Here is a 19,170-nt window from a genome sequence, read left to right as displayed (position 1 = left end):
TGGACCTGAAAGTGAGGCTGGCAAGAGGCAGCTTAGATCTACGGGTTGCCTCTGCCCGGCCTTTATGATAGAGGAAACCAGAGCTTGAGTAACACCTGCTACCGCCAACTGAAAAATTCTCCACATTAAGGCATTTATGCCATGCTTGCTTCTAGTTACTATCAGGCAACATGGGGGCTGCATCTGGTGCCGAAGAAAACAAAAACGTTGCAGCATGAGGTCAAAGTGCAACTCCAAATCAAAAGAGGCCTCTAAAGGCTAGTTCTGAGACAGGCACTGGGGGGCTACTGTATATGCTTCGGTGGTGCCTTTCATTGGCTACCTCTGCACTTTAACCTCAGGTATCCCATGCCCATTTATGGCACATTTGTATTTGTGATATCTTCAGACCTAAAGCAATGCAAATAGATTGTCAACCTGAGGCTCTCCAGATCTTTTTGACTACGGCTCCCAGGATCCCTGACCATTGACTACTCTGGCGAGGGCTAGTGGGAGCTGTCGTCCAAAAAATCAGCAGAGGCAAATGTTGCAGACCCATCTAATATGTAAGTTGCCAAATCACTTAAGAAATTAAACTATTCATGCACAGCAGCACAGCCGCCCTGATACCACAGCCCGCTACGCAAAGGTTTGCACAGGAGCAAGGGCGAAGCTCCCCAGCACCATCTGTGTAGACGAGATTCAAGACCCCCCCCCAAACTGAATGCAGATAACATAATAGGCTGATCAATGGTTCCAATGTTGCAAAAATCAGAATTCTAGTGCTTTTTGAAGACAAAAAGTACATATAGGGTGACATATATTTTTGGGGTCAGAATGGCTCAGGAGATGGAAGGTGTCTCAGGTATTGCATGTATATGATGAATATCTAAAATGTAGTCTGAAAACTGGATAGAAAATGAGTAATGTACAAAATTAAATTGATTTGCCATTTGGTAAGTAAGGCTGATTATCCAGCCTGGACAGATGGCTGGATAGTGTATATTTTGAATTTCTTGAAAGGAAAAGCAGACAGTGATTGATAGTAAATCAGATAAGGAGCATGGAAAGGCTACCAGTTAGTTGGAGCAGCTGTTGAACTGGCAACAAATATGATGAGCTCATGAGGGGTTTCATATTATGAGATGCCAAGTAGATTTGGCAGGTCTCAAGAATCAGATAGGGCTGGTTCTTGGCAGACATCTAAGGATTTATAATGAGGTCCAGCTGAATCTCTCACAAGTTTATCAGATTATGTGTCAGTCAAACCATGCTTGCCAAGTGTGACTAATCAGATTATGTGTCAGTCAAACCATGCTTGCCAAGTGTGACTAATGAGGGTTTTGTGATTGACAAGCAAGCCAGCCAACCAAAGGTAAGAAGGGCTTATTTTCTAGTTAAAATAACCAATTAGAAATGTATCCTTAATTTGCATGAATGATTGCATCAGCCTGAAAAGGCCTATATAAGCAAACTGATTGGAGGATTTCAGCAGTGCCTTCCAGCCTGTCTTCTGAACCTGTAATAAAGATGACTTTGAAACTGTATCCAGGTGTCCGTCTCCCTGCTTATCCTGTCTCCAGTGCTTGTGTCCACAGATGTCAAGATGCTCAGGGAGGGCAGAGGGTCCTCCTGTTCACCAGACTCACAAAGCCAGATACTTGAGTAAATCGTGGGCTTCCTGGCCATGTGCAAAAGCGATTCACAAAGATTTGCTCAAGGACATCTCAGAGATGCTCCGGACTCCTGCACACTTGCCTGAGATTCCAGAGATGCTCTGGGCTCCTGCACACATGCCTGAGTTTTAAGTTGTGTTTATCGAGGTGCCCAGCAGAGGCGTTATGCAACAGCTGCTGATTTGCTGCAGCGCAAAATCATTGAGAATTAGGCCCAAGAAATCCAAACATTCATGGTTCACAGAAATATTTTGCCAGAAACAAAAAAAAAACATTTTCACCTCACCTGGTTAAATGACTTTTGGCAAAAAAGGGCACCTACCTTTAAAGCACAAATGCCTTTCCACATGTTCAACAACATTTCTAAACAACGTTTGACTTATTCAAATTTGGCACTGCTTGTTAAAAGAAGTACAAGTTGCATAACATTACATATCTGGGCTTATTTGCAGACTAAAAGTAAATGTCTAGGACGCTTTGAAGGAATAGGATTTTTCTTTGGCTAATGTGTGTCTTCGGGTGACATTTTTCATGAACTCATTCAAGGCTTTATACAGTGACCTTAAATGCACAATGCATGTCATTAAATTCAGTCCCTCATTTGGAGCTGGGCGGTAATAGTACATCAGACATTATTTCTGAGTAACAGCGCGTTTACCACCCACCAGCAATTATCACACACAGATGCAGAAGTCAGCCAACCAGGAGACCCACCCCCTAGGCTGCAGGCACGACTCATAAAATGCCACCCATGAACTCATGCATCCTTGACAGTAGCTGCAGACCTTGACCCAGTACAGCAGGAGAGTGGCAGCAGATCCTTACCCAGTACAGCAGGAGAGTGGCAGTAGAGCCATACCCAGTACAGCAGGAGAGTGGAAGCAGATGTGTACCTAGTACAGCAGGAGAGTAGAAGCAGATCCTTACCCAGTACAACAGGAGAGTGGCAGCACATCCTTACCCAGTACAGCAGGAGAGTGGCAGCAGACCCTTACCCAGTACAGCAGGAGAGTTGCAGCAGACTCTTGCCCAGTACAGCAGGAGAGTGGCAGCAGACGCTTACCCAGTACAGCGAGACAGTGGAATCAGACCCTTACTCAGTACAGCAGGAGAGTAGCAGCAGACCCTTACCCAGTACAGCAGGAGAGTGGCAGCAGATCCTTGCCCAGTATAGCACGAGAGTGGCAGCAGGCACGTACCTAGTACAGCAGGAGAGTAGAAGCAGACCCATACCCATTACAGCAGGAGAGAGGCAGCAGACCCTTACCCAGTACAGAAGGAGAGTGGCAGCAGACCCTTACCCAGTACAGCAAGAGTGTGGCAGCAGATCCTTACCCAGTACAGCAAGAGAGTGACAGCAGATCCTTACCAGGTACAGCAGGAGAGTGGCAGCAGACCCTTACCCAGTACAGCAGGAGAGTGGCAGCCGACCTTTACCCAGTACAGCAGGAGAGTGGCAGCAGAACCTTACCCAGTACAGCAGGAGAGTGGCAGCAGATCCTTACCCAGGACAGCAGTAGATTGGCAGCAGACCCTTACCCAGTACAGCAGGACAGTGGCAGCAGATCCTTACCCAGTACAGCAGGAGAGTGTTGATGTACTCAATGATCCCGAACATGGACATGTACTTGAACATGCAGAACGAAGTCACCAGGGCGGCTCTCCCTTCCCTGTGGATGAAAACAGGACATTATTGTGATGACAGCTTATTTGAGATAGAATTCAAACACACACACTGCCACATACACAGACACACGCACACACACAGGGCCAGCGCAGCCACTCCCTGATGAGCTCTCACATCACCCTTCCCCACCCTCCAGCTGTACTCATCTCTTCTCCAGTTGAGTAAGACCTTCACTTTATTTGAGAGTCCACCACAAAAGTGTCAAAATATGAACTCACTCTAATAGTTACACAAAATACCCCTCCGATGGTTAATTTGAACTTCCATTGAGAAACAGGTGGAAAAGCATGTTAGACATTTCTGAAAAGTTGCTTTTTGCTGTGCTAGTGTAAAAAGGATGTCTGCATTTTGAAAGCGGTTATACACCTTTCTTTTAGCCCCGTAGAATCAGTGTAAAAAAAGATCAGTGAAATCAGAGGGGATCCAAAGAAAGCAAGACCAGATTCTCATATTAGAAAGATGGCGCGCTGCCCCAGCATAATCACAGATTCTGAGCGGAGAGACTTACAATCTAACATCTTAGAAAAATGGACGGCTGGTTTACAGCGTGATATGTACAAAACATAGTTCAGCAAATTTGATTTTGTCATCATGTTTCGGCACCTCTTAGAATGTTCAGCCTCTGTTAGTAAAATTCACTTCTTCAGGTCAATATCATAGTTTTTCTCAAGTTACGGTTTACTTCAGTGGGGATTTGTACTGCGCAATTCCTCCTCTTTACAGCATTCTTGCTTGAATATCAGTTTGTTAGCCCCCTATTTATGTTTACTTCATATTTCTCGATTAGTTCATTGTTTTCCGTATCTTTCCACTATTGCAATCTATCCGGGTTCAAGTGGTTTAAACTCATTTCAATTTCTTGGCACTTCTCATACTCAAGTGCTTCCCCTTATTCCTAGCACTGGTCATGTTTCAGTACTTTTTAGGGGTTATCAGAACCGCTTAGGGTTCAAGTGGTCCCCTAGATTTCCAGCAACTCTCAGGGTAAAGTACTTATTACGGGTCTGAGCTCAATTTAAGTTCAAGGCCCTCCAGTCCAGGCCACGCCTCTTTACATCTCCTCCTTTGCGTCCTAGAGGACGACTGACAGTTTCATCCCTAGTGTCATCCCCATTGTATGAGCCTCAGACCCTCCCTTCTTCCAGCTCCCTCCTTTTGATCTCTTTCTCTCTTCCTAGAATTTTAAAGGATTGGTTCTTTTTAAACTTGCTCATCCATATCTCATCAGGGCAGGTATAGTGCAGCAGGAAGTGTCCTAACAGTCCGCCGCCATCTTGTTTTTCTCCCAGCGCTCCGCTTCATAGGCTGGCGGGTATATGTATAGCAATCGCTGCATGCCACAGACTCAACACTGAGCCGGGACCCTCCGTTGTGTGAGGCCCTCCCTGGTTGGCCACCAGCATCCACTTGCACACCTCCTCAGACCTGCCATTGCAGTGTGCGCATAGGGCCATTGCAGCTCAGTATAGTCCCAAACACTGCAGTTCCTCCGTGAACTCTGGGTCACGGGTCACCTTGTCCTTATAAGTATATTATAACCAACATGAGGGCCATGCCTTAAAACATGTTGATTTTCTCACTTCTGTCAAATTCAAGAGATTACAAAATGTTCTTGACTCTCAAACTGCTATTGCAATTCCTATACATTCCAAAGAAAGGGATTACATATGTTTTTACTTCCTTAACTAAGGCTCAAACCAGATTAGGATATTTGAAGAGGCAGCCACTTACAGCACTGAACTTGCCCATGGCCTTGCTGTGCGTGCCTGAGTGCTTGCGCAAAGGCTCTGACACAGGACCGTCAACAGGGACAGGCAAAATGGGTGAAGGAAAGGCAGTGTAGCAACAGGGGCTCGTCTGAGTGTGGCAGATATGGGGGCAATTTACAAGAGAATGCGCAACTAAGAGCTAAATGCAGGGCCGCGGGATTCTAGCAATTCAAGGGTTTCATTTTTCCGTATAGAATGGCTAGGGGAATATTTTAGAATGATATACTGTCATTGTAATTTAATTGAGTGAAGTTGTGAACATCTTTTTCAGGACATTGATTTTTGTTGAATCTTTTTCTATAAAAATCGTACTTTATTGGCGTGCAATCCATTTATTGGTAATTTTCTGCTACTTGCTTTGCCAATGACCGAATGCTGATGTGTGATGCGTCTGTGATGACATCTGCAAGTTTAGGCCTCCTTTAATCTGGAACCTTCTTATAAATGGAGAAGCATCTCTGTCTCCTGCACTGTGTGATCCGTCTGTGTTGGCATCTTCCATGTTAGGGCTCCTTTATTCTGGAACCTTCCTCTCAATGGAGAAGCATATTTCTCTCCTCGACTATGTGATCCGTCTGTGTTGGTATCTTCTATTTTAGGGCCCCTTTAATCTGGAACCTTCTTCTCAATGTAGAAGCATCTCTGTCTCCGGCACTGTGTGATCCGTCTGTGTTGGCATCTTGTATTTTAGGGCCCTTTAATCTGGAATCTTCTTCTTAACCTCAACGGAGAAGCATCTCTGTCTCCTGGACTGTGTGATCCATCTGTGTTGGCATCTTCTATGTTAGGGCTCCTTTATTCTGGAACCTTCTTCTCAATGGAGAAGCATCTTTGTCTCCTGGACTATGTGATCCGTCTGTGTTGCCATCTTCTATTTTAGGGCCCCTTTCATCTGGAACCTTCTTCTCACTGGAGAAGCATCTCTGCCGCATTGACTGTGTGATCCGTCTGTGTTGGCATCTTCCATTTTAGGGCTCTTTTAATCTGGAAATTTCTTCTCAATGCAGAAGCATCTCTGTCTCCTGGACTGTGTGATCCATCTGTGTTGGCCTCTGCAAATTTAGGGCCCCTTTATTCTGGAACGTTCTTCTCAATGGAGAAGCATCTCTGTCTCCTGGACTGTGTGATCCGTCTGTGTTGGCATCTTCCATGTTAGGGCTCCTTTAATCTGGAACCTTCTTTTCAATGAGAAGCATCTCTGTCTCCTGAACTGTGTGATCCTTCTGTGTTGGCATCTGCCAGTTTAGGAATGCTTTATTCTGGAACCATCTTCTCAATGAAGAAGCATCTCTGTCTCATTGACTGTGTGATCCGTCTGTGTTGGCATCTTCCATTTTGGGGCTCTTTTAATATGGAATTTTCTTCTCAATGGAGACACATCTCTGGCTACTGCACTGTGTGATCCGTCTGTGTTGGGATCTGCCAATTTAGGTCTCCTTTATTCTGGAACCTTCTTCTCAACGGAGAAGCACCTCTGTCTCCTGGACTGTGTGATCCATCTGTGTTGGCATCTACCAATTCAGGGCCCCTTTATTCTGGAACCTTCTTCTCAATGGAGAAGCATCTCTGTTTCCTGGACTGTGTGATCCGTCTGTGTTAGCATTTGCCAGTTTAGGCCTCCTTTATTCTAGAACCTTCTTCTCAATGGAGAAGCATCTCTGTCTCCTGAACTGTGTGATCCTTCTGTGTTAGCATCTGCCAGTTTAGGCCTCCTTTAATCTGGAACCTTCTTCTCATTGGAGAAGCATCTCTTTCTCCTAGACTGTGTGATCAGTCTGTGTTGGCGTCTGCCTGTTTAGGGCTTCTTTAATCCAGAGGTTCCTGCTCAATCCATCTCCAACTCCTGGACTCTGCAATCCGTCTGTGTTGGCATCTGCCTGTTTTGGATCCTTTATTCTGGAACCTTCTTCTCAACGCAGTAGCAATTCTGTTTCCTGGACTGTGTGATCTGTATGTATTGGCATCTGCCAGTTTAGGGCTCCTTTATTCTGGAACCTTCTTCTAAATGCAGAAACATCTCTGTCTTCTGGACTGGGGGATCCGTCTGTGTTGGCAATCTGCCTGTTTAGGGCTTCTTTAATCCAGAGGTTCCTGCTCAATCCATCTCCAACTCCTGGACTCTGCAATCCGTCTGTGTTGGCATCTGCCTGTTTTGGATCCTTTAATCTGGAACCTTCTGCTCAATGCAGAAGCATCTCCGGCTCCCTGACCATGTGATGCATCTGTTTTGACATATGCCTGATCTCCAGTCCTTTTATCACTGCTCTTGGATCCTTTTTTCCATCTTTTCCCACATCCAATGAACTTGTACCTGTGTTCCTTTGTGTTCCTCTGGAAGGTTTCCTCGATCCTGGGATTTCCATCTATTTACTGTCCTTGATTTTGACTATCGCTGAGGTTTCACGCTGCCTTCCACCCGGGATTACCTCCGTCAATGTTCCTGCCTCCCAAGCACTGGTTTTAACATCTTCTCGGCCTGGTGCCTCCTCCCATTTGTGAGGCCACCTGCGTGGCCTCTGAAGGAGAGCCTGAACATGCACGTGTTTTCCTTCTGCAGGTGGGGCTGTTGTTTGGCTCGTGACCCCAGCTTGCTTCTTGTCATGCCTCATGTTGCACCCCACGCTCCCCCTATTCAGTTCATACCTTTTCTTTACCATGACCTCCTCTATTCCAACTCTTTCCTTGCCTCCCTAAGGCGCTTTCCTTTTCTGAGCCTCATCTTCATTCCTTTTTAATTTTAATTGCTGACCACCCCATCAGGGAAAATATTGGTTCTTAACTGTTTTTCTTCTTTCATCTGACGCTCCTCGTTTCCTTCTTGGTGACTTTAATCCGCACTTCTCGACTATTCTTTCTTTTCATCTGCTGTCTCTATTCTCTCCTCCCACTCATAATTCCAGCTCCACTCTTGGTTTAATTCATGCTTCTTAACTTTCTGACTTTCCTGTCCCTGCATTTCCTTTGCTCTCTGTGCATTAGATTTATTCATCCTTTTATTTCTACCCCTCTTCTTATCCTCCTCCTCTGACTGCTTCCTTTTCTCCTCCTCTGACTGCTTCCCTTTTCTCCTCCTCTGACTGCTTCCCTTTTTCCTCTTCTGACTGCTTCCTTTTCTCCTCCTCTGAGTGCTTCCCTTTCTCCTCCTCTGACTGCGTCCTCTTTTCTCCTCCTCTGACTGCTTCCTTTTCACTTCCTTTGATTGCTCCTTTTTTTTCTTCTAACTGTCTCATTTTCTTCCCCTATGACTGCCTGTCCCCCTCTTATGACTGCCTGTTCCCCTCCTATGACTGCCTGTTCTCCTCCTCTGACTGCTTCCCTTTTTCCTCCTCTGACTGCTTCCTTTTCTCCTCCTCTGACTGCTTCCTTTTCTCCTCCTTTGACTGCTTCCCTTTTTCCTCCTCTGACTGCTTCCCTTTCTCCTCCTCTGACTGCTTCCTTTTCTCCTCCTTTGACTGCTTCCTTTTCTCCTCCTTTGACTGCTTCCTTTTCTCCTCCTTTGACTGCTTCCCTTTCTCCTCCTCTGACTGCTTCCTTTTCTCCTCCTTTGACTGCTTCCTTTTCTCCTCCTTTGACTGCTTCCCTTTTTCCTCCTCTACTGCTTCCCTTTCTCCTCCTCTGACTGCTTCCCTTTCTCCTCCTCTGACTGCTTCCCTATCTCCTCCTCTGACTGCTTCCTCTTTTTCTCCTCCTCTGACTGCTTCCCTTTTTCCTCTTCTGACTGCTTCCTTTTCTCCTCCTCTTAGTGCTTCCTTTTCTCCTCCTCTGACGGCTTCCTCTTTTTCTCCTCCTCTGAGTGCTTCCCTTTTTCCTCCTCTGACTGCTTCCTTTTCTCCTCCTCTGAGTGCTTCCTTTTCTCCTCCTCTGATGGCTTCCTCTTTTTCTCCTCCTCTGAGTGCTTCCCTTTCTCCTCCTCTGACTGCTTCCTTTTCTCCTCCTCTGACTGCTTCTCTTTCTCCTCCTCTGACTGCTTCCTTTCCCCTTCATCGCTGCTTCCTTTCCCTTCCTCCGACTGCTCCTTTCTCCTTTATTGCTGCATCCTTTAACTGCTTCCTTTTCCCCTCATATGACTCGCCTCCTCTGACTGCTTCCTTTTCTCCTCCTTTGACTGCTTCCCTTTTTCCTCCTCTACTGCTTCCCTTTCTCCTCCTCTGACTGCTTCCCTTTCTCCTCCTCTGACTGCTTCCCTTTCTCCTCCTCTGACTGCTTCCCTATCTCCTCCTTTAACTGCTTCCTTTTCTCCTCCTTTGACTGCTTCCCTTTTTCCTCCTCTACTGCTTCCCTTTCTCCTCCTCTGACTGCTTCCCTTTCTCCTCCTCTGACTGCTTCCCTATCTCCTCCTCTGACTGCTTCCTCTTTTTCTCCTCCTCTGACTGCTTCCCTTTTTCCTCTTCTGACTGCTTCCTTTTCTCCTCCTCTTAGTGCTTCCTTTTCTCCTCCTCTGACGGCTTCCTCTTTTTCTCCTCCTCTGAGTGCTTCCCTTTTTCCTCCTCTGACTGCTTCCTTTTCTCCTCCTCTGAGTGCTTCCTTTTCTCCTCCTCTGATGGCTTCCTCTTTTTCTCCTCCTCTGAGTGCTTCCCTTTCTCCTCCTCTGACTGCGTCCTCTTTTCTCCTCCTCTGACTGCTTCCTTTTCACTTCCTTTGATTGCTCCTTTTTTTTCTTCTAACTGTCTCATTTTCTTCCCCTATGACTGCCTGTCCCCCTCTTATGACTGCCTGTTCCCCTCCTATGACTGCCTGTTCTCCTCCTCTGACTGCTTCCCTTTTTCCTCCTCTGACTGCTTCCTTTTCTCCTCCTCTGACTGCTTCCTTTTCTCCTCCTTTGACTGCTTCCCTTTTTCCTCCTCTGACTGCTTCCCTTTCTCCTCCTCTGACTGCTTCCTTTTCTCCTCCTTTGACTGCTTCCTTTTCTCCTCCTTTGACTGCTTCCTTTTCTCCTCCTTTGACTGCTTCCCTTTCTCCTCCTCTGACTGCTTCCTTTTCTCCTCCTTTGACTGCTTCCTTTTCTCCTCCTTTGACTGCTTCCCTTTTTCCTCCTCTACTGCTTCCCTTTCTCCTCCTCTGACTGCTTCCCTTTCTCCTCCTCTGACTGCTTCCCTATCTCCTCCTCTGACTGCTTCCTCTTTTTCTCCTCCTCTGACTGCTTCCCTTTTTCCTCTTCTGACTGCTTCCTTTTCTCCTCCTCTTAGTGCTTCCTTTTCTCCTCCTCTGACGGCTTCCTCTTTTTCTCCTCCTCTGAGTGCTTCCCTTTTTCCTCCTCTGACTGCTTCCTTTTCTCCTCCTCTGAGTGCTTCCTTTTCTCCTCCTCTGATGGCTTCCTCTTTTTCTCCTCCTCTGAGTGCTTCCCTTTCTCCTCCTCTGACTGCGTCCTCTTTTCTCCTCCTCTGACTGCTTCTTTTTCACTTCCTATGATTGCTCCTTTTTTTTTCTTCTAAATGTCTCATTTTCTTCTCCTATGGCAGCCTCCTGTTCTCCTCCCCTGACTGCTTCCTTGTCTCCTCCTCTGACTGCTTCCTTTTCACTTCCTTTGATTGCTCCTTTTTTTCTTCTAACTGTCTCATTTTCTTCTCCTATGACTGCCTGTCCCCCTCTTATGACTGTCTGTTCCCCTCCTATGACTGCCTGTTCTCCTCCTCTGACTGCTTCCCTTTTTCCTCCTCTGACTGCTTCCTTTTCTCCTCCTCTGAGTGCTTCCCTTTCTCCACCTCTGACTGCTTCACTTTCTCCTCTTCTGACTGCTTCATTGTCTCCTCCTCTGACTGCTTCCTTTTCACTTCCTTTGATTGCTCCTTTTTTTTCTTCTGTCTCATTTTCTTCTCCCATGGCTGCCTCCTGTCCCCCTCCTATGACTGCCTGTTCCCCTCCTATGACTGCCTGTTCTCCTCCTTTGACTGCTTCCTTTTCTCCTCCTCTGAGTGCTTCCTTTTCTCCTCCTCTGACGGCTTCCTCTTTTTCTCCTCCTCTGAGTGCTTCCCTTTCTCCTCCTCTGACTGCTTCCTCTTTTTCTCCTCCTCTGACTGCTTCCCTTTCTCCTCCTCTGACTGCTTCCTCTTTTTCTCCTCCTCTGACTGCTTCCCTTTTTCCTCCTCTGACTGCTTCCTTTTCTCCTCCTCTGAGTGCTTCCTTTTCTCCTCCTCTGACGGCTACCTCTTTTTCTCCTCCTCTGACTGCTTCCCTTTTTCCTCCTCTGACTGCTTCCTTTTCTCCTCCTCTGAGTGCTTCCTTTTCTCCTCCTCTGACGGCTTCCTCTTTTTCTCCTCCTCTGAGTGCTTCCCTTTCTCCTCCTCTGACTGCTTCCTCTTTTTCTCCTCCTCTGACTGCTTCTTTTTCACTTCCTATGATTGCTCCTTTTTTTTCTTCTGTCTCATTTTCTTCTCCTATGGCTGCCTCCTGTCCATCTCCTATGACTGCCTGTTCCCCTCCTATGACTGCCTGTTCTCCTCCTCTGACTGCTTCCTTTTCTCCTCCTCTGAGTTCTTCCTTTTCTCCTCCTCTGACGGCTTCCTCTTTTTCTCCTCCTCTGAGTGCTTCCCTTTCTCCTCCTCTGACTGCTTCCTCTTTTTCTCCTCATCTGACTGCTTCCCTATCTCCTCCTCTGACAGCTTCCTCTTTTTCTCCTCCTCTGACTGCTTCCCTTTTTCCTCCTCTGACTGCTTCCTTTTCTCCTCCTCTGAGTGCTTCCTTTTCTCCTCCTCTGACGGCTTCCTCTTTTTCTCCTCCTCTGACTACTTCCCTTTTTCCTCCTCTGACTGCTTCCTTTTCTCCTCCTCTGAGTGCTTCCTTTTCTCCTCCTCTGACAGCTTCCTCTTTTTCTCCTCCTCTGAGTGCTTCCCTTTCTCCTCCTCTGACTGCTTCCTCGTTTCTCCTCCTCTGACTGCTTCTTTTTCACTTCCTATGATTGCTCCTTTTTTTTCTTCTAACTGTCTCATTTTCTTCTCCTATGGCTGCCTCCTGTTCTCCTCCTCTGAGTGCTTCCCTTTCTCCACCTCTGACTGCTTCTCTTTCTCCTCCTCTGACTGCTTCCTTGTCTCCTCCTCTGACTGCTTCCTTTTCACTTCCTTTGATTGCTCCTTTTTTTTCTTCTAACTGTCTCATTTTCTTCCCCTATGACTGCCTGTCCCCCTCTTATGACTGCCTGTTCCCCTCCTATGACTGCCTGTTCTCCTCCTCTGACTGCTTCCCTTTTTCCTCCTCTGACTGCTTCCTTTTCTCCTCCTCTGACTGCTTCCTTTTCTCCTCCTTTGACTGCTTCCCTTTTTCCTCCTCTGACTGCTTCCCTTTCTCCTCCTCTGACTGCTTCCTTTTCTCCTCCTTTGACTGCTTCCTTTTCTCCTCCTTTGACTGCTTCCTTTTCTCCTCCTTTGACTGCTTCCCTTTCTCCTCCTCTGACTGCTTCCTTTTCTCCTCCTTTGACTGCTTCCTTTTCTCCTCCTTTGACTGCTTCCCTTTTTCCTCCTCTACTGCTTCCCTTTCTCCTCCTCTGACTGCTTCCCTTTCTCCTCCTCTGACTGCTTCCCTATCTCCTCCTCTGACTGCTTCCTCTTTTTCTCCTCCTCTGACTGCTTCCCTTTTTCCTCCTCTGACTGCTTCCTTTTCTCCTCCTCTTAGTGCTTCCTTTTCTCCTCCTCTGACGGCTTCCTCTTTTTCTCCTCCTCTGAGTGCTTCCCTTTTTCCTCCTCTGACTGCTTCCTTTTCTCCTCCTCTGAGTGCTTCCTTTTCTCCTCCTCTGATGGCTTCCTCTTTTTCTCCTCCTCTGAGTGCTTCCCTTTCTCCTCCTCTGACTGCGTCCTCTTTTCTCCTCCTCTGACTGCTTCTTTTTCACTTCCTATGATTGCTCCTTTTTTTTTCTTCTAAATGTCTCATTTTCTTCTCCTATGGCAGCCTCCTGTTCTCCTCCCCTGACTGCTTCCTTGTCTCCTCCTCTGACTGCTTCCTTTTCACTTCCTTTGATTGCTCCTTTTTTTCTTCTAACTGTCTCATTTTCTTCTCCTATGACTGCCTGTCCCCCTCTTATGACTGTCTGTTCCCCTCCTATGACTGCCTGTTCTCCTCCTCTGACTGCTTCCCTTTTTCCTCCTCTGACTGCTTCCTTTTCTCCTCCTCTGACTGCTTCCTTTTCTCCTCCTCTGACTGCTTCCCTTTTTCCTCCTCTGACTGCTTCCTTTTCTCCTCCTCTGACTGCTTCCCTTTTTCCTCCTCTGACTGCTTCCTTTTCTCCTCCTCTGACTGCTTCCCTTTTTCCTCCTCTGACTGCTTCCCTTTCTCCTCCTCTGACTGCTTCCCTTTCTTCTCCTCTGTTTCGTATTAGCATTGTGACCTTTGCCATTTTGAGGTAACTCCATTTTGTACCAGTGCACATGTATCACTTCCCTCCTCTCATTGCCTTCTCCTCATTCTTTCACGTCCCTTCTCTCCTCTTTTATCCACACTCGACTCTCTGTAGCCTCTCAGTTCCTTTGTTCAGTCTTGAAACCCCCCCGCCCCCTGCCCCCAGCATGGCTTACTTAATCCGTAATATCTACTCACAGACCGCAACATGAACTGGTAGAACTATCAATGTGAAATTGAGGGTCCACTTGAGGGTCAACATCAACCAGCCATTCTTGGAATAGGTGGTCCAAAATCCTGATACACGCATTGACGGCCCCATCTGTCAATGTCACGTGGTCCACACCCACCAAGTGCGTGCTGGGGTCCGTGGAGACCCCCCACTCAGGTGAGTGTTAATCAGACTCAGTGCCGGGGCTCTGAGAGACACATGCTTCATGCCTTTAGTGTGTCATGTGTCTGCTTTCCGTTCATTCTTTCTCTTTTGGTTCCATGCCCAGATCATACCTCGAACATGGAAACATGGATGAGCTCATTAGCTATGTACATTTTGTCGTATTTGTAAATTTGCCAATAGACCGTGGCAACCAATATGTTTAATTGGCCAATTCCTACAAAAGATGCAATGAACATTAGTCTCCTCGGGTGCCTGCCTAACACATTTTCTTTAAATGTCCCAAACGATGAGCTTACTTGATCAGATCTGGGACGCAGCTTATGTTGGTGATCGTGGAATTGAAAGGTGCTGCCACCGACGCCTCCTCTTCAGACAACGAGATCCCAGCGTGAGCCATCTTCAAAGCCTGCAAGAAGCACAGTGCCCTGAGTGAGCATGAGTCAGCCGAAACATGTGCCATCCTCAGAGTACCAAAGACTCGTGGCTGTGCGTCAAACGCATGAAGGCAATTCCTTCCACTGTGGGTGAGTGTCTGGTGTCCCAGGGAGTTCACTAGTGCAGAGAGCACTTCACCAACCTCTCCCCACATAGACTAAGGTTGCTTCACTAGTGCAAAACACAGACAGATGTTGGGAAACATCTTCCATACACACGCTGGGACCGTATAAGTTCCCTTCTCTCTTCAGCATCTGCACTCGTCTTCATTAACCACACTCATGTGGAAATCACGTGCACGTTGCATGTCAATGCATATTTAGTTACTCTGCCCCCTGTACACAAAGTAATAAGAGTCGACATTTCTATTTGTCGACCTTCTAATCCATTCAAGCCTTGAAGAAGCGGCTTCAGTGAAACCAGAACTCGGAGTCCTTCAGCCCAACGCAGGATTCCACCAAAGTGCTTCGATCGTGCACGGAGTCTCATCTCATAGCCTACGTCGCACTCAGCCAGTCCATTATTAGGAATAGATGCCCAGTGCACACCATCAACAGGAGAATGTCATACAGCAATCACCATCAAGCACACCCCATCACTGGGCTCTCACCATCAAGCACACCCTATCACTGGGCTCTCACCATCAAGCACACCTCGTCACTGGGCTCTCACCATTAAGCACACCCTATCACTGGGCTCTCACCATCAAGCACACCCCATCACTGGGCTCTCACCATCAAGCACACCTCATCACCGGGCTCTCACCATCAAGCACACCCCATCACCGGGCTCTCACCATCAAGCACACCCCATCGCTGGGCTCTCACCATCAAGCACACCTCATCACTGGGCTCTCACCATCAAGCACACCCCATCACCGAGCTCTCACCATCAAGCAGACAGGCTCTCACAATCCAGCACACCCCGTCACTGGGCTCTCACCATCAAGCACACCCCATCACTGGGCTCTCACCATCAAGCACACCCCATCACCGGGCTCCCACCATCAAGCACACCCCATCACTGGTCTCTCAAAATCAAGCACACCCCATCACCAGGCTCTCACCATCAAGCACACTCTATCACTGGGCTCTCACCATCAAGCACACCCCATCACTGGGCTCTCACCATCAAGCACACCCCATCACTGGCCTCTCACCATCAAGCACACCCTATAAACTAGGCTCTCACCATTAAACACACCCTATCACTGGGCTCTCACCATCAAGCACACCCACTGGGCTCTCACCATCAAGCACACCCCATCACTGGGCTCTCACCATCAAGCACACCCCATCACTGGGCTCTCACAATCAAGCACACCCGACCACCGGGCTCTCACCATCAAGCACACTCTATCACTGGGCTCTCACCATCAAGCACACCCCATCACTTGGCTATCACCATCAAGCACACCCCATCACTGGGCTCTCACCATCAAGCACACTCCATCACTGGGCTCTCACCATCAAGCACACCCCATCACTGGGCTCTCACCTTCAAGCACACCCCATCACTGGGCTCTCACCATCAAGCACACCCCATCACTGGCCTCTCACCATCAAGCACACCCTATAAACTAGGCTCTCACCATTAAGCACACCCTATCACTGGGCTCTCACCATCAAGCACACCTCATCACTGGGCTCTCACCATCAAGCACACCCCACTGGGCTCTCACCATCAAGCACACCCCATCACTGGGCTCTCATCATCAAGCACACCCCATCACTGGGCTCTCACCATCAAGCACACCCCATCACTGGGCTCTCACAATCAAGCACACCCCATCACCGGGCTCTCACCATCAAGCACACTCTATCACTGGGCTCTCACCATCAAGCACACCCCATCACTGGGCTCTCACCATCAAGCACATCCCATCACTGGGCTCTCACCATCAAGCACACTCCATCACTGGGCTCTCACCATCAAGCACACCCCATCACTGGGCTCTCACCATCAAGCACACCCCATCACTGGGCTCTCACCGTCAACAGATGTTTCCTTCACTGAATAATCACTGAGACCCCCCTCCCCCACTCTCAGCAGTGTCTTATCATGGAGCAGTTGCATTAACAAAACAAAAAAATCTTTCGAGGGGCTCTGCAACCTTCAGCTCTCCAGCTGTTCTGGACTACAAATTCCATAAGCCTTACCCGGCATAGTCGCTGGAAAGGGAACATGGGAATCCTAATCGAAAAACAACTGGCAAGCAAGCATCAGGTTGCACACCCATGCCCTATTACCAAACTATCACCATTCAATGCCCCCTATTCTGCATATATGACCTTCACATAAAACTGTCTTGAAACTAGCATCATCGACAGCAGCCTATTCCTCAGCATCACTCATCAACAGCACCCTATTCCTCAGCATCAATCCTTGGCAGCAGCCTAATCCTCAGCATCAATCATTGGCAGCAGCTTATTCCTCAGCATCAATCATCAGCAGCAGCCTATTCCTCAGCATCACTCATCAACAGCACCCTATTCCTCAGCATCAATCATCAAAAGCACCCTATTCCTCAGCATCACTCATCAACAACAGCATATTCCTCACCATCAATCATCAACAGCACCCTATTCCTCAGCATCAATCATTGGCAGCAGCTTATTCCTCACCATCAATCATCAGCAGCAGCCTATTCCTCAGCATCACTCATCAACAGCACCATATTCCTCAGCATCAATCATCAAAAGCACCCTATTCCTCAGCATCACTCATCAACAACAGCATATTCCTCACCATCAATCATCAACATCAGCCTATTCCTCAGCATCAATCATTGGCACAGCTTATTCCTCAGCATGAATCATCGGCAGCAGCCTATTCCTCAGCATCAATCCTTGGCAGCAGCTTATTCCTCAGCATCAACCCTCGGCAGCAGCCTATTACTCAGCATCACTCATCAACAGCACCCTATTCCTCAGCATCAATCATCAACATCAGCCTATTCCTCAGCATCAATCATTGGCACAGCTTATTCCTCAGCATGAATCATCGGCAGCAGCCTATTCCTCAGCATCAATTATCAACAGCACCCTATTCCTCAGCATCAATCATCAACATCAGCCTATTCCTCAGCATGAATCATCGGCAGCAGCCTATTACTCAGCATCACTCATCAACAGCACCCCATTCCTCAGCATCAATCATCAACATCAGCCTATTACTCAGCATGAATCATCGGCAGCAGCCTATTCCTCAGCATCAGTTATCAACAGCACCCTATTCCTCAGCATCAATCCTTGGCAGCAGCTTATTCCTCAGCATCAACCCTCGGCAGCAGCCTATTACTCAGCATCACTCATCAACAGCACCCTATTCCTCAGCATCAATCATCAACATCAGCCTATTCCTCAGCATCAATCATTGGCACAGCTTATTCCTCAGCATCAATCATCGGCAGCAGCCTATTACTCAGCATCACTCATCAAGAGCACCCTATTCCTCAGCATCACTCATCAACAGCAGCCTATTCCTCAGCATCAATCATCACCAGCACCCTATTCCTTAGCATCAATCATCAGCAGCAGCCTATTCCTCAGCATCAATCATCAGCAGCAGCCTACTCCTCAGCAGCAGCCTAGTCCTAAGCATCAACCATCGGCAGCAGCCTATTCCTCAGCATCATTCATCAGCAGCAGCCTATTCCTTAGCATCAACCATCGGCAGCAGCCTATTCCTTAGCATCATTCATCAGCAGCAGCCTATTCCTTAGCATCAACCATCGGCAGCAGTCTATTCCTTAGCATCAACCATCGGCAGCAGCCTATTCCTTAGCATCAACCATCGGCAGCAGCCTATTCCTCAGCATCATTCATCAGCAGCAGCCTATTCCTTAGCATCAACCATCGGCAGCAGTCTATTCCTTAGCATCAACCATCGGCAGCAGCCTATTCCTTAGCATCAACCATCGGCAGCAGCCTATTCCTCAGCATCAATCATCGGCAGCAGCCTATTCCTCAGCATCAACCATCGGCAGCAGCCTATTCCTCAGCATCAACCATCAGCAGCAGCCTATTCCTCAGCATCAATCATCGGCAGCAGCCTTTTCCTCAGCATCAATCATCGGCAGCAGCCTATTCCTCAGCATCATTCATCAGCAGCACCCTATCCCTCAGCATCAATCATCGGGGGCAGCCCATTCCTCAGCATCAGTCATCAGCTACACCCTATTATTTAGCATAGGCCATCAGCGACACCCTTGAAGCCCCCAGTGAGGAGGGCACCGCAGTAATGACAGCAACATAAAGCGAGATGGCAAGCATCAAGGAAAGCCACATTGCCCGGGGAATGCAGCTCATCTGCCTACGTATGGCACAATCGCATGGTGCAGCCACGCAGTGCAGAGGAATCCGGCCTGCCAATCATTTCTCTCTGTGCACTCCTGTGATGCAGCTTTCTGAGCTGCACGGGAGCTGCACCACAATCCACAATGCTCCCCGGGGCAGGCATTGGGTCCCACAAACAGCAGGCCACAGAAGCCCCCAAGACACCCCTTACCTCAAATAATGAGTTCCTTTCTGGGAATGCAGTGCCCCTGTGCCTCACATCGCCCATGTGCACACATGCATGGATTTATTCTTCATCGGAGCGCGGTGCAAAAGAGGGGCAAACACCCGGCAGAACAGGTGCACACTGCACTCCAGCGCAGCAGCGCACCTGCGGCTACACTGTGTGGAGATGCAAGAGACTGGAAGCAGGCGCCACTGAGAAGAAGCGTTAGTGGCCCTGGACCCAGGAACTCCAGGAAGAATTGGCCCCGAGTCCTAAGGCTCCGGGGGCCTCGGGGGATCTTCACCATCTCAGCCTATCTTGATGGCCGAGCGATGATACACGTGACAACTGGTGCTTTGTGGGATCAACACGTCCTTTTAATAATGTATTCTTTCAGCG

The 19,170-nt window shown here is 48.1% G+C and overlaps 1 protein-coding gene across 1 annotated transcript in view; it reads right to left on the bottom strand.

The window, feature by feature from the left end:
• LOC138492787 (probable cation-transporting ATPase 13A4) overlaps window positions 1-19,170 on the bottom strand; it is a 302,290-nt gene that overhangs the window by 76,475 nt on the left and 206,645 nt on the right. Inside the window, exons 24-25 of the mRNA XM_069620146.1 lie at window positions 14,130-14,239; window positions 3,229-3,325 (exon numbers count right to left, since the gene is read on the bottom strand). Coding sequence (XP_069476247.1) covers window positions 3,229-3,325; window positions 14,130-14,239 — 207 coding nt within the window. The remainder of the gene's footprint in view (window positions 1-3,228; window positions 3,326-14,129; window positions 14,240-19,170) is intronic.

The sequence above is a fragment of the Ambystoma mexicanum genome, chromosome 10 (assembly GCF_040938575.1).
Source record: "Ambystoma mexicanum isolate Mex_15411 chromosome 10, UKY_AmexF1_1, whole genome shotgun sequence".
Classification (NCBI taxonomy): Eukaryota; Metazoa; Chordata; class Amphibia; order Caudata; family Ambystomatidae; genus Ambystoma; species Ambystoma mexicanum.
Note: the sequence above shows the minus strand (reverse complement) of the source record. Positions and strands in the feature narration are given on the sequence as shown.